Raw genomic sequence first — 13,764 nt, 5'->3', positions numbered from 1 at the left:
TTATGGAAGTCATTGCAAAAGTAGGGGCACAACATAACAGACAACAGGATCCTATTCGGATGTTTTGAATTGTCCCAACAATTTCATGAGCCATGACTATGCTACTCGACAATTCCGTTTTTTTTTACAAACGTTAATTACTAATGTATGGATAATTATATCAGGAAGTGAATTTGGCAAAGCAAATAAATATACCCTTTAAAAAAAATCATATTTATTTATGCAAACTTTTAAGGTGATAACGAATTTTGCATTGTACGTCTAAAGCCCCCTCCAGACTATGCGCGTGAATCGCGGGCGAAGCCGCGAACGCGAGTGTGGAGTCGATTTTCGCAGACAGCGAAATCGACTCCACACTCGCGTTCGCGGCTTCGCCCTCGATTCACGCGCATAGTCTGGAGGGAGCTTTACACAATTAACTTATATTTCAATAATTTTTGGTCTGTGAAGATAAAATGTATATATTTAACAAACTTGAGTCCCAAACAGGCTTAGGTATAGAAAATTTATAACACCTCCACAAACTCTTCAATACGTATCACTTTTCCCTTTTTATTAGTCTCAGTTTCGCCTGCCCCTGCCTCTTCAAACATTCGATCCATGATCATTTTTATCTGCTTCAAAAATCTCTTTAAGTTGATATGAGACAGTATCCCCTGTTCAGTGACTGGTGCTAATTTCTCTCTGTCCTTTTCCGATTTTTTCAACACGTCGTTCACAATATACGATAATGCTTGAGTAACTGTTTCTTCCAACTCCTAAAAGTAACATTCCATTTGAAATTAATCCTAAATTAATTTGTTATTAATTATGTTTATGGTTTTAAAAATAAAAAAAATTGTGTTAAAAAAAAGAAAATACCAAAGAGTAATTTTAATTAACGCTTTCACTGCCACCCTCTTTTCCTGGACATTCACCAGGTACAGCACTTTGCTGTCACTATATATTATGAACGCGTCTGTGCGTCAAAGGCACAGGGTGAAAGTCACGGATGACGCATATACTTATGCGTCGGTGGCAGTGAATGCGTTAAAATACAAATATAACTTACCTGAAAATCTTCGTATAACGAATTTAGCGCCAACATTTCTTCTATCAATTTTAATTTAAAAGTATCTGGCGTCGTGTGGTTTAAAATACGCATAATGAGATTTCCGACTGCAGTTACAGTGCTACTTGCTCTGAAAAATTAAAATAAAACCACTTAACCTCTTGAGGTTCAATGTCCTAATACTAGTACAAATTACCTCCAATGAAATTTAAATCTTAATGAAATGGAATAGTTTCTTTTATTTTGTTTCGTTCGATTTTAAAACAAAACAAATTCAACTCTATTTTCTAATACCGTTGATTCAAATTCGATTGCCAATTTTCCTTCTATGGTGGGCCGCTAGAGGTTAATAGTGTACTAATAATAATAGTACCAACTAAGTATTTATTTCATTGTGATGAAGTGAACCGTATCGTCTATTTTACCAATCATTCAAATTACTTAGCGTTTATACTGTTACTTAGCGTAACTGTGCATGCACCGTCCATACCTTCAAGATTGTGTTATTTTTATTTAACCTTTCCGCCGCCATTGAGCCAGTACATTTCGTGCCCCACACGCCACGACTTGATATGTTATACGGGTTGTCTACGTGCAATTTTTAACTCTATTACTAAATCATTGATGTTAAAGTTGAGTAAAACGTTTTTAGGGTTCCGTACCCAAAGGGTAAAACGGGACCCTATTACTAAGACTTCGCTGTCCGTCCGTCCGTCCGTCCGTCCGTCCGTCCGTCCGTCTGTCACCAGGCTGTATCTCACGAACCGTGATAGCTAGACAGTTGAAATTTTCACAGATGATGTATTTTTGTTGCCGCTATAACAACAAATACTAAAAACAGAATAAAATAAAGATTTAAATGGGGCTCCCATACAACAAACGTGAATTTTGACCAAAGTTAAGCAACGTCGGGAGTGCTCAGTACTTGGATGGGTGACCGTTTTTTTTTGCTTTTTTTTGTTTTTGTTTTTTTGCATTATGGTACGGAACCCTTCGTGCGCGAGTCCGACTCGCACTTGCCCGGTTTTTCTGGTTGCGCACGTCTATAGGTGGTTTAGTTGTATTTGCTATTAAGTAGATATTCTTACCTAGAAACAGCTTCCTTCCCCTGTATAATATCGTTGACACATTTAATCAATCTGCTATGAGTGTCCTTCATGAGATACTCCAAAGGGTCGCAGTCTCCGGGCGGGAGCGACCCGTATTGTACTAGGAGCCTTTTCTGAACTAATGTGAACTGTCTTTGGAGTACGTTCAATTCATCCTGTAACATATTATTAATTTTATTCTCTTGAGTCACCGTCAGATATATCGGACCTGTCGAGATGCTCAAAAATATCTGAACACGCACTCTATGGCCTTGACAATAGAGGCCTGTTCAGACGTTTGTCAGCGCTTGCGCCGATACATATGAATGGCGACTGTACTAACAGCAACGCTAAACTTACAGAATCTTTTATCTCGTTGAGATATACGAAAACGATATTACAAAGATAAAAATGTAATTATTTAAATATTTTTTTAAACCTATAGAATGGATACCATTATGTAAACTTGTAAAGCAATGAGTCACACGCCAAACTCTTTATTACGAAACAACTGAAATAAATCTTATGGCATTTTATGGAAAAATTGTGGCTGTCTTTAGGCGTCTTTTAGCTTTGAAAAGTATAATCAGATGCATTTATTAGATGCCTTAGAAACAAGTATCGTAACTGTTTACCTCCGAGCTTTTTAACTTAATTCTTTCCTTTGCATGAACTTCGATACTTTTTAACAACTTGACAATAATCTGCTTGCTCAATTCAGAGTCGAATTGAAAATTATAGCGGAAATCTGCCTTGTCCATTCTAGCGTAATGGTCAGATAGCTTATTAATCAAATGGTCTAATATCGCAATAATATCTGAAAATTCTTTCGCCTCTACGGAGTATTGTTTTTCCGCTGCCCTAACTGTTACGTTTCTTTTCGTATTCCTGTAAGTGAAAGTTACTGATTCTGATAAATTTCCATGTTCATCCATTTCTTCTTCCGAAAAATCTGTAAATGAAAAGTTAATTAATTTACAACAAGCATACCTAATCCCAATTTTACGCACGCTACGCAATACATTCATCCTTCTTGCATTGGAATAAAGTTCCTTAAAGTTCGGTAAAATGCATAGTAGGTAGACTAGATAGGTATAATATAGGAACGCGCATGTAATGTAGTCGTAACAGTACAAACCTCTTACCTGTAAATATCTCATTAAACTTAATGCAAGGTTTATTCACACTCAAATTTAAAACTATATTATTCTCATGAGCATCTCCACTAGGCGCGCAATACAAACTCGCCGGCAGTAAAACTTTCTTATTTAGCACATCTATCTTCCCTGTAGCATCCGTAACGGTCAGCATGATTCGAACGAACGTATCAGAAACATCCGCGTCACTGGACATAAATACTTGAGTCTCTACAATCTCAGTGCCATTTATACTGTCTAAGCATATCACAGATTCGGAGCAGGCAAAGGGCGGAGAACACACATATGTGATCTGAATACTTTGAACCATCTTTGGGTCTTCACATGTTATTATGAGGACGACCGGGCATAAGTGTAAGGCGTCGTCTTGCGTGAATTCTTGGAATAGATTTTGAACAGGTTTTCCGGCGTCAGCCTTTATGGTTATAATTTTGTCTATTGTAGGATATTGGTCGTTTATTTCTGAAAACATGATAAATTACTTTGAACATTGCACTGGTTTAATTTGGTGAATGATATTGTAAGGTAAAAAAAAATATCTCGAGCAGGATGCGAACCAACAGCTTTCATCCAACACTAGCTAATAACTATGTAACTAAACTAAGGGAGGTACCTAGCTAATACAGATGCCGATGCCGACCACAATCGGCAACGCGAGCAACGGAGCAAGTTCTGCCGCACTTTAAATTTTAATCGTGATGATATTAGCAGTTATCTTAATTTTATTATATTATACCTTTATTCTATTCTTGATACACCTTCGGCAGACTTGAGTCTATATCTACTACGAAACGCTGGATCATTTAATCAATTCAAACATTACCTACTGTTTTAAAATATCAAAGCCGTCGTACCTACCTTCTTTACTTTCCAGAATCCTCTGCAGCGTCTCTTCAACATTATCTAACTCGGCTTGCACCGCCTCTGGATCCATAACATCATTTATCATCGACCCAGCATTCGCGTTTAAATCAGGTTCCGTCCCCAAATAGCTAACCTGAATGGTACCATTATTGGAGAGTGTGACAACGCCACCTGGTAGCAACTTCAGGAAACAACGCGATATCGATATGGCAAAATGGGGCAAATCGCAGGACCATAGTAAAGTGGTGTTTTCGTATACAAATAGCTTGGAGTCTTCAGAGGTGACCATTACTAGGAGACGGGATCCTGGTTCTAAAAAAAAGTAAACGATTTATTTGCCTAAGTCTATTAACAAAAGGATTAAAGTAGGTAAATAATGCCGGCTACACACGTAACTATAAATCGTAGCGATTAATCTGTGCAGGGGGGCGATTTTGTGAATTTCGATCGCTCAATTTCATCACTCGAAAATCGGTGGAAATTAAAACTTTTTGTAAATGAATTATAGGTACCTACATAACAACTTACCATAATACCAGCCAATTAGATACGCGTTGAAACAAATAGGCATGTAATCAAACTTGATCATATACTTCATGAGACCATTGTCTTGGAAGCAGTAGAGATGTCTCTCACCCAGGGCAATGATGCTTGAGAAATTGCTGCTTGTCTGGAGGGGACCAAAATTGTGTTAATGGTGTGTTACGTTCGTACATTCTTTTTGTTTACTAGTATCGCTATTTATTAGATAGCACTGATTTTCATTGAATACCCTACCTACATATTATTTAGTTTACGGAACGCACACTAGATGGAGCTATTAAACCTGAACCGCAATGTTAAGATTTTAGTAGGTACCTGATGCGTAATGAGGAGCTCATTAGTTTCCGAAAGACGTGCGCGCCGGTCGAAAAAAATCGGGCGGCGGCGCGCCACGAAAAAATCCACGGCGGCGGCGTGGGATTTTCAACTTTTCAATATACGTATAATGAGAAACCAAGATTAACTCTTAAATCAACAAGGGAAAAAACATTTAAAAAAACTGTGATATATCGTTTTTAGGGTTCCGTAGCCAAATGGCAAAAAACGGAACCCTTATAGATTCGTCATGTCTGTCTGTCTGTCTGTCTGTCTGTCTGTCTGTCTGTCTGTCTGTCTGTCCGTCCGTATGTCACAGCCACTTTGTTCCGAAACTATAAGCACTATACTGTTGAAACTTGGTAAGTAGATGTATTCTGTGAACCGCATTAAGATTTTCATACAAAAATAGAAAAAAAACAATAAATTTTTAGGGTTCCCCATACATAGAACTGAAACTCAAAATTTTTTTTTCATTGATCCCATACGTGTGGGGTATCTATGGATAGGTCTTTAAAAATTATATTGAGGTTTCTAATATCATTTTCTTCTAAACTGAATAGTTTGCGCGAGAGACACTTCCAAAGTTGTAAAATGTGTGTCCCCCCCCCCTGTAACTTCTATAATAAGAGTATGATAAAACTAAAAAAAATATATGATGTACATTACCATGCAAACTTCCACCGAAAATTGGTTTGAACAAGATTTGGTAAGTAGTTTTTTTTTAATACGTCATAAACCGTAAACCGCAATTTTATTGTGTTACTTGCTGTTACGGAACCCTTCATGGGCGAGTCCGACTCGCACTTGGCCGCTTTTTATTTTGGTTTATTGTAGAAATATCATGAAAAAAACATATATCAGTATGTTGGACGTTGCCAGGATCGGTGTAAATAAAAAAATACGCCGCGTAATGAAAAGACGTCCAGTATTTTGGACGTTGCCGAGTATAGACTACTTACTTTATGTGCATAAGGTTTTTTTAGTCCAATTCATGTTTTTTATAAATAAATATAGAATAATTGCATTTTTTAATTAGAAATACACTTACTGATAATGTCAACTTATGTAATGAATTGAAGTAAAACCTACTATTTTTGTATTTTTGGAATAACTTTATAGCTCGTAGGTGGTAAAATTTTACCAGTCATTAACGTCATTTATTTAACATTAAATCAAACAGCGGGTTATCCTACGAAGCAGTAACATCCAAGCAATGGTTTACAATAATGTATGCACTTTTATCAAAATTTTCCTACCAAATTTCTCAAATGAAATCGGGTATGTCTCTTGATAAAAACAAATCCACACACAAACAGGAAACAAATACACACACACACACACACCACATCCACAGGGAAAAAATCTATAAAAGTATATTTTTATCTATTTGGTTCATTACGTAATACGGTAAGTAATGACTTTTTAAAATGTTTTGAAACACCTAACATCCCTCTATTTAATTTATTTATCACAAAAACTACCAGAAAATGTAATAATTTTACTCTTCGCATACTTGGCAACGTCTAACATATTGGACTTAGCAAAAGTGCCGTGTTGTCGACTACAAACTACAACGGGCAAAATACTGGACATTACACTTTTTACACTTGTTTTACCTATAAACAAAAAACATTTTTATGTAAATCATATTGCCACGTAATAAACAGACCAGTTAGTAACCTATTATACGTTTTATTTTAACGCTGCTTAATACTGTCATATAAAAAAAAAAAATGGGTAAAATGTCAGTCTGTCGGATACTCATACATACTTAAAAATAACATATCATTCAAGTAGTATTGGTAGCAGTAGTAGTTTCCTGGTAGTGTGAGTACGCTACCAGAGGAAAGTAATGCTATGCTTTAATATTTGGTGCAGATTTTTTTTCTTGGGATGTCCATTATAGTGGACGTTATCGATTTATGGGTTAAAATAAATCATACAATGAATTAAAAAAAAACGTAACAGTGGGAACGCTAAAGCTAAGCACGTCGCACGCGCTTTATGTCCATTGATTTTAAATTTGTACTCTTGCGGGCTTTGTCTCGGCGCGAATTTTAAACTACCGGCGGCGGCGGCGGCGCGCTGACTCCTTATGGCGGCGGCGCGCCGCGGCGGCGCGCACGTCTATAATCCGAATTAGTTAATGGTGTGTGATCTTGAAAGCCAAATTTTCTTGCTGGATCCTTTAATGTACTTACCTCTGTTACTTTCTACTTCTTAAAAGCTGTAGGCCTTATTATCAAAATAAGGCCTCAAAACACATAAAACATTACAAAGGGTGGTGGCAGTTAACAGTGTGGGCTATAGTACAAGATGTAGGTATCTAATAAGCGCTATAGCGAGATAACGACTAACCTGTATAGCTTGAAGCGACGTCACTTCCTCGCCGGCATTGTAAACCCATTGCGGGATGCTCTTTTTATTTTGTCTGGCGGTTAGTTCACTGAGCTCTCTCAATTGCTGATAGCTGTAAAATTATATATTGCGGCATAATACCCTGCATGAAGTGTAGGTACCTACCTATTTTACTACCGAAACTTTTGGATGTACAGTCAGGGTCAATACTGTATAATGACGGCTTAATAAATCGGAAGCACACACCTCTACCCTCCACATCTACAGTAGCCATAGAAATTAAAGAGTTGTTCCGATTTATTAAGCACTTTGATCATGGACATATATATTACTTCGTAAGGACGCGGCTAACGAGCACTAAAAAGGGGGCCGCTACATGGGTGTGATATTTGCATTTATCACACCCCGGCGCTCAGTCGTGTGGCGAATTGCGCAGTAGAAAGTTGTCACGCAGCATAACACAAAAATGCCTTATTGCGTTGTAAAAGGGTGCAAAAACCATTATAGGAAGTATAAGAAAAAAAATGGGATCTCATATCATCGGTAAGTAATTTCCGATTAGGTTTATTTATTGCTTAAAACCAATTTTAAACGATAATTTTATTTCATTCTCACGAGCAACTGATGTTCGCTCGTACGTCATAGCGCTAATGCATTAACCTTGTAAGGACGTCATTTCTCTTTGGAAGTTATTATGAAGTAGAAATGCATACTGCGTGATTTGTATAGGTAAATTTACTTAAATATGATTAGTTGATTACCTACCGGATATAATTACCGAAATTAAAGTACCTATTGTCTGTCTTACAGAGTTTGTTCCCGTTTCTTTTACATAATTATTAAAAACATTCAAAATAACAAGATCAAGTATTTGTTATTGTTTTATTCGTTGACTTAGGTACCTAGTATATTAATTCTTGTCAGGTATAAGTTTTTAATTAACTGTAGGTAAAACTAAAAAAAAAATTAACAGGTGAGCGCTAGAAACAAAGCGCGCATTTTCAAACACCGATTAATTCACATCGCTGTATTTAATACTTTCCATTACCTACTTATATTTTTGCATCATATTTGTGGACAGGTGGCACGCTCTCGTTTCGGAGGCCAAGATTCTCTTTGGATCACTGAGCCAAAATAGTTAGTTTGTATTGCTGTTTCCTTCTTTTTTACTCTACCTGTTTTGCAAGCAAGAAACTAACAGAAATAGTTGTTCGCCGCATTTTACTCGCGAAAGCTCGGGAGGTACTTATCGAACTGTATTGCTGTAGCTAGTAGCTCGGCCAACTTGTCGACCTTGACAGAGCCGGCTCACACAGGGCGGCACACCGCACGGCGCGAATGTTTAAAATATTGCATCGCCGCCTGAGACGATAATGACATCACGAAATAACGTAGAAGAACGGAAACTTATAAGGATAAGTTCGCCCATTTTAATACAATAAATATGTTAACTAAAGCATTTATTACGAGAATCATAAGTAATACATAGGCAAAGGGTTAGGTTAAGACATATGTAGGTAGGGTAGAAAAGGGGTTTCAGTCGATGTGTGGAAGGGCGGCACCGTCGTCGAACCCAAGCCACCTGGCGGGGGACTTAAACCGGTGGCGTGTGCCTCGGATGCACATGCTGGTGGCACGTATAACGGCGTTACTGATCCTGCATCTCAGCCAGCCCAGTATGGTACTTAGAGAACGGTTCCAACGTTGAGATATGGTTTCTGCCATAATATGTTTTATAACGGAGGACATTTGGGGTGCATAGACGCTGTCAACAGATGTTACAAGTGGTGTGAAAGTTGCATGTCGCATTTCACAGGCCGTGGAATATTTTCTCTGTTTTTCGTCTTCAGCTGATTTTAGTACAGATGTCACGGGTCGTGAGAGGTAAGAAGGAGCGTCAGTGTCGACGACACGGATATCAAACAACGCCAACAAATACAACAAATAATTTTGATTAACCATAAACTTAATCGACGCTCTTCTGATATAAGCCGCGAATAAACTTAACAAGCCTTGTACGCCCGTACAAAGTTATCGCGAGAGTCGAGCTCACGTAGTTGTACGCAGTGTGTAAGAGATGGCGCTTTTTTGCTGACATGAAGATCGCAACGGGCAATTCGTATGCATGCGCTCATCCATAGTTTATATCTATGACTTTGATGCTCATTGCTGACTGTACGCATCGTTAACAAAATACCGTGAGTACCTAACCCCGGCTACACACACTGCGCAGTTTTATCTGCCGTGTGTATGACAAATAGTTGTCGATTATCGTAACGATTTGTCATACACACGGCAGATAAAACTGCGCAGTTCGGACTGCACAGTTTTATCGCTACGATTTATCGTTACGTGTGTAGCCGGGGTAAGGTACATCAGTATCTATCAGAACCAAGGGCCCAACGCTTTCTGTTCTATTTGACGGCGCAGCAACTAATATCATTTCTCTCTCCTTGCTCTTGCCATTTGTCAAAAAAGGACAACCATACTGTTGACAAGATGGACTTCAAATCCAAGTGTCCCCTTTTTAGGTGACCCAGGTTGTGCATGTGTGCGTAAAAACGTATATGTGTGCTCTTTTAGGGATGTTAAAAGTCGATTTTAATCATGTTATATATCGATAAACGCTACACAGCGGAACGAAATAGCGATTAATTGAAGCTTCAATATCTTCGTTAAACATAAACATAATTGAAATCGTAATGGATAATGAATATATTATAATATAATAAATAATTCAATTATTGCGGAACACCTATTTTAGTAGGTATTTATGTATTTTAATTAAATATCTGAACTTTCCCTTGGTTCCCTGCTGGGGCGTGACTATAAAATTGTGATCTGATAACCACAATAAAGAATAATAGTACATTATTGCAGAGGCCGGGAAAGGGCAATTCGTGGATGAGTTTCGATTTTGTCGGACGACGCGAAGCGGAGTTCGACAAAGAAGACGAATCCACGAATTGCTATTCCTGCCGAGGCATATATAGTGCTTTTCTCCAAACATGCGAGGAAATAAGCTAAAATAATTATTATTTAACCATCAAGCATCACTCAAATCAAACCTTCACATCCAAAATGTCAAAAACAATTTCCCTCTTTAATTAATTTTTAAAAGTTAAAGTTACAAACTTATTCTGCCATTCAGTATTCGTTCATTCAATATAAATGTGCAATATAGTTGGTCAAACCAACTTTTCAGTCAGTAAGAACCAGGAAAACTATACCCATCCTTTTCTTTTGGGTGCTTGTACTAGTGTAAGACAAAGATAGTATGATTCTCTTTGTCTATGTTTGAAATGAGAAAGTCCTTTGACAAACTATATAAGCTTTATGAACACGGATGAGATTTAAAAAAAATATAAAAATAATCTTTGAGTTTATTAAGCAGTATTCGCACGATCATACACGTGAAATGATAGCTGATCGGGTCGTGTAGAAGCGGCTCGCGGCAATAATAATTGGCCGTTTGCGTTTTTTATTATTAAAAAGTAAAAAACACTACAGTAATAAGTTATTACTGTAGTGTTTTTTTACTTCCCGTCCGCTAGAACAGGACAGCGATAGTTTGATGTTTTTTAATTAGAGTTTGACATTAACGAAGAACTTCCCGTAGTATTTTTGCTACAGTAAGGTGAACATTTCCGAGCATATTGGAGAAAAAGCATTTTTGTTCATTTTAGGTATCGTTAAACCTTTGAAGTAAAATTAAAATTGCAAGAAATGTCGATAGTTTATCGATATGACTTTATCGACATGGCTACAGCAAAGTGGGCCGCTTTGTTAATCGTACACTAAATAAAAGTGGTCCCACTGACAGCTCGCTTGGAAGGTATCTGTATATATTCTTATATCTATGATCAGAACAGAGTAGGTACAATTATCTATATTATCTCTACTTGCCACTGCTGAGTAGGTACCTTCTTAAGTTGCTAACACACTATCGCACCGCACCAAGGTCATTGTGGGACGCACCCATAAGTAAGAGGGAGAAAGAGATATCGCTTTCTCCCTTTTACTTATGGGTGCGTCCCACAATGACCTTGGTGCGGTGCGATAGTGTGTTAGCAACTTTACATTTTTCATATTAAGTAACATTATTTCGACTGAAAAGTCCTTATTTTACTGAAATGTTTATTTATTGCTTTCAACCAAAATTATATTTACCTGTATATTTCTAACACCCACGTCGACTTGCAAACAACGAAAGAATCGCAGCTAGCTACGTAACACACGGGGCCAGGAATTATAACATCGTTAAAGATGCACATGAAGAGAAACGTGTCTTGGTCAAAGAAGCTCAAAGTACCGTCAAGGGCCTGCACGCATATGAAGTCCCTTGTTTTAATATTCCCGAAGGGACCACATGTTATGCTGTAGGCTCGACGTGTGAACGAGTGCTTCACAACCGATTCAAGGGCGTTTTGATCTCCTGAAAAGAATGGGTTATAGTTAACAACAGTGTAGCATATATCTCTATCTAGGCAGGTAAAGTGTTTTATATTATTTACAGACGTTTTAACTTACGGCTACTTGCACTAACCACCAACGAATAACGTCACTTGGCCAAGAATTAGAGTTAGACCAAGAAAAGTCTGCAGCGATTTTGATAGCCAACGGAAGCTTGTTTGCCTGCCTTGTACTTAGTAAGTATTTAACGTGAGCATTTTTCAGGGTAATCTATATAGCAGGTTGTAAATAGATATACTGTGCAATTAAATTGTGACGTTCCACAGGTAATGGTACCTTATGGAAGTTGGCGCCTACTAAATTACTATTTTTTTATTAATGCATTGCTACGCGATATAAGCGCCAACTGCCATAATACCTAAGGTACCGTTATCTGTATAACGTCACAATTTTATTATTAAGTTAACTGCAGCTACCGAACCGAAATGCCCGAAATAAAGCTTGAATTATTTACCGACATCTGTATGGCCTTCCTTCCTGTTTAATTGATAGACGGCATAGCTTTGTGGATGCAGAACTAAGATTTGTCTGTCTTCTTTTCCACTGTAAGTTAAAAATTACTGAAATTTTAATAATTATACTATATATGAACTTATGAAGCATTTCTCAGTTTAATTTATTCATGTTTTGTATCAATACGTAGCGGTTACATTATATTAGGTATATGGTCCAATGGGTCTTTGAAAAGTACTTACGCTATGAATTTCCCAGTTTCAATTTGTAGTATAGGCAAATTGAAATTATTTTCTAGTAGAATATTCGATGCATCTTGACCACTTGGCTTGTAAAGTTTAAGTATTGATCCTTCACCAGTAACAATACTGTCACTATCGCTATGAGAGCTAAATCTGTCCACTTTAAAACAACCACCATTTTGGGTTCCCACCTCAGCTTGGTCTCCTCGTGAATCATTGTTGGACCACCACTGTTTTACTTTGAATATAGACATTGTGGTATGAAACTTCAGTCAGAACATGAATGGTTGGGGCAGCTGATTCATGTTGCTGGGGCAACTGCCAATGAAAACAATCACACGGGAAGTTCATTCTGAATTGTTGGAATTACTTGGTCGGTGCTACGCTGTTAGGAATTTTGAGAATAAGGTACCTGAGATAAATACGAGTAACGCTACGTCTTACGTAGGCGAACAACGCGCGAACGCGGCGCGGCGAAATCAATCCTTTGATGCCCATAGAAGTGTCCTACGTAAGCGATCTCGTTGCGAACGCGGTGCGGCGCGATTTGCACGCGAATGTCAGGCGGCGCGGCGCGGCGCGGCGCGGCGGCGGCCGCTTTCGCCGCGCCGCGCCGCGCCGCGTTCGCGCGTTGTTCGCCTACGTAAGACGTAGCGTAAGGCCTACCTAATTTCGTTATTTATTAAATAAAATATTTTATTAAAACTTAGTAATGGTAATGTAGTTCATAGTAAATTTGGACCAATATAGAAATAAATAAAATACAATATGTTCATTCGTCAGATTGTTTACTACTTACAATAATTAAAAGATAAATCGCGTACCAAATTAATAGGTATAATAAGGCCTGGTAGTTTATTAAGGCATTATGGTATTCCATTGGTATTGGTAGTCCATTTTTATGATCACGAAAAAGTGTGAAATCATGAAAAAATATTCAATAATTACTTTTATTTAGAAAGCACTCATCATTGCTTAGGTACGTGTATATATCAGTTATTATAATATATGTATGAAACATTATTTTCAAAAAATTCGTTACTTTGAATGGTTTAGGTTTTATTGCGTGATGCACATAGGCATTATTAACCGAAACTTTTATAAGGCTATGAAGCGGTCTTGGCTTCAGTAGGTAGTAGAGCATGAGTGGACTGTATATTATTAAAGAATCTTTTAGGAAAAAATAGTTTATTTCAGAAACCACACAAAATATGCAT

The 13,764-nt window shown here is 37.6% G+C and overlaps 1 protein-coding gene across 1 annotated transcript; it reads right to left on the bottom strand.

Moving 5' to 3' along the window:
* Positions 1 to 402: 402 nt before the first annotated feature.
* LOC134665064 (protein PTHB1) lies at positions 403 to 12,919 on the bottom strand. The gene is made up of 11 exons (XM_063521859.1): positions 12,548 to 12,919; positions 12,307 to 12,395; positions 11,550 to 11,814; positions 7,380 to 7,491; positions 4,689 to 4,830; positions 4,155 to 4,472; positions 3,285 to 3,758; positions 2,775 to 3,091; positions 2,140 to 2,315; positions 1,052 to 1,181; positions 403 to 758 (listed from the first exon to the last, which is right to left on the bottom strand). The coding sequence occupies exons 1-11, from the start codon at positions 12,799 to 12,801 to the stop codon at positions 507 to 509; spliced, it is 2,529 nt and encodes an 842-aa protein (XP_063377929.1). The 5' UTR covers positions 12,802 to 12,919; the 3' UTR covers positions 403 to 506.
* Positions 12,920 to 13,764: the final 845 nt, after the last annotated feature.

This window comes from Cydia fagiglandana, chromosome 6 (assembly GCF_963556715.1).
Source record: "Cydia fagiglandana chromosome 6, ilCydFagi1.1, whole genome shotgun sequence".
NCBI lineage: Eukaryota > Metazoa > Arthropoda > Insecta > Lepidoptera > Tortricidae > Cydia > Cydia fagiglandana.
Note: the sequence above shows the minus strand (reverse complement) of the source record. Positions and strands in the feature narration are given on the sequence as shown.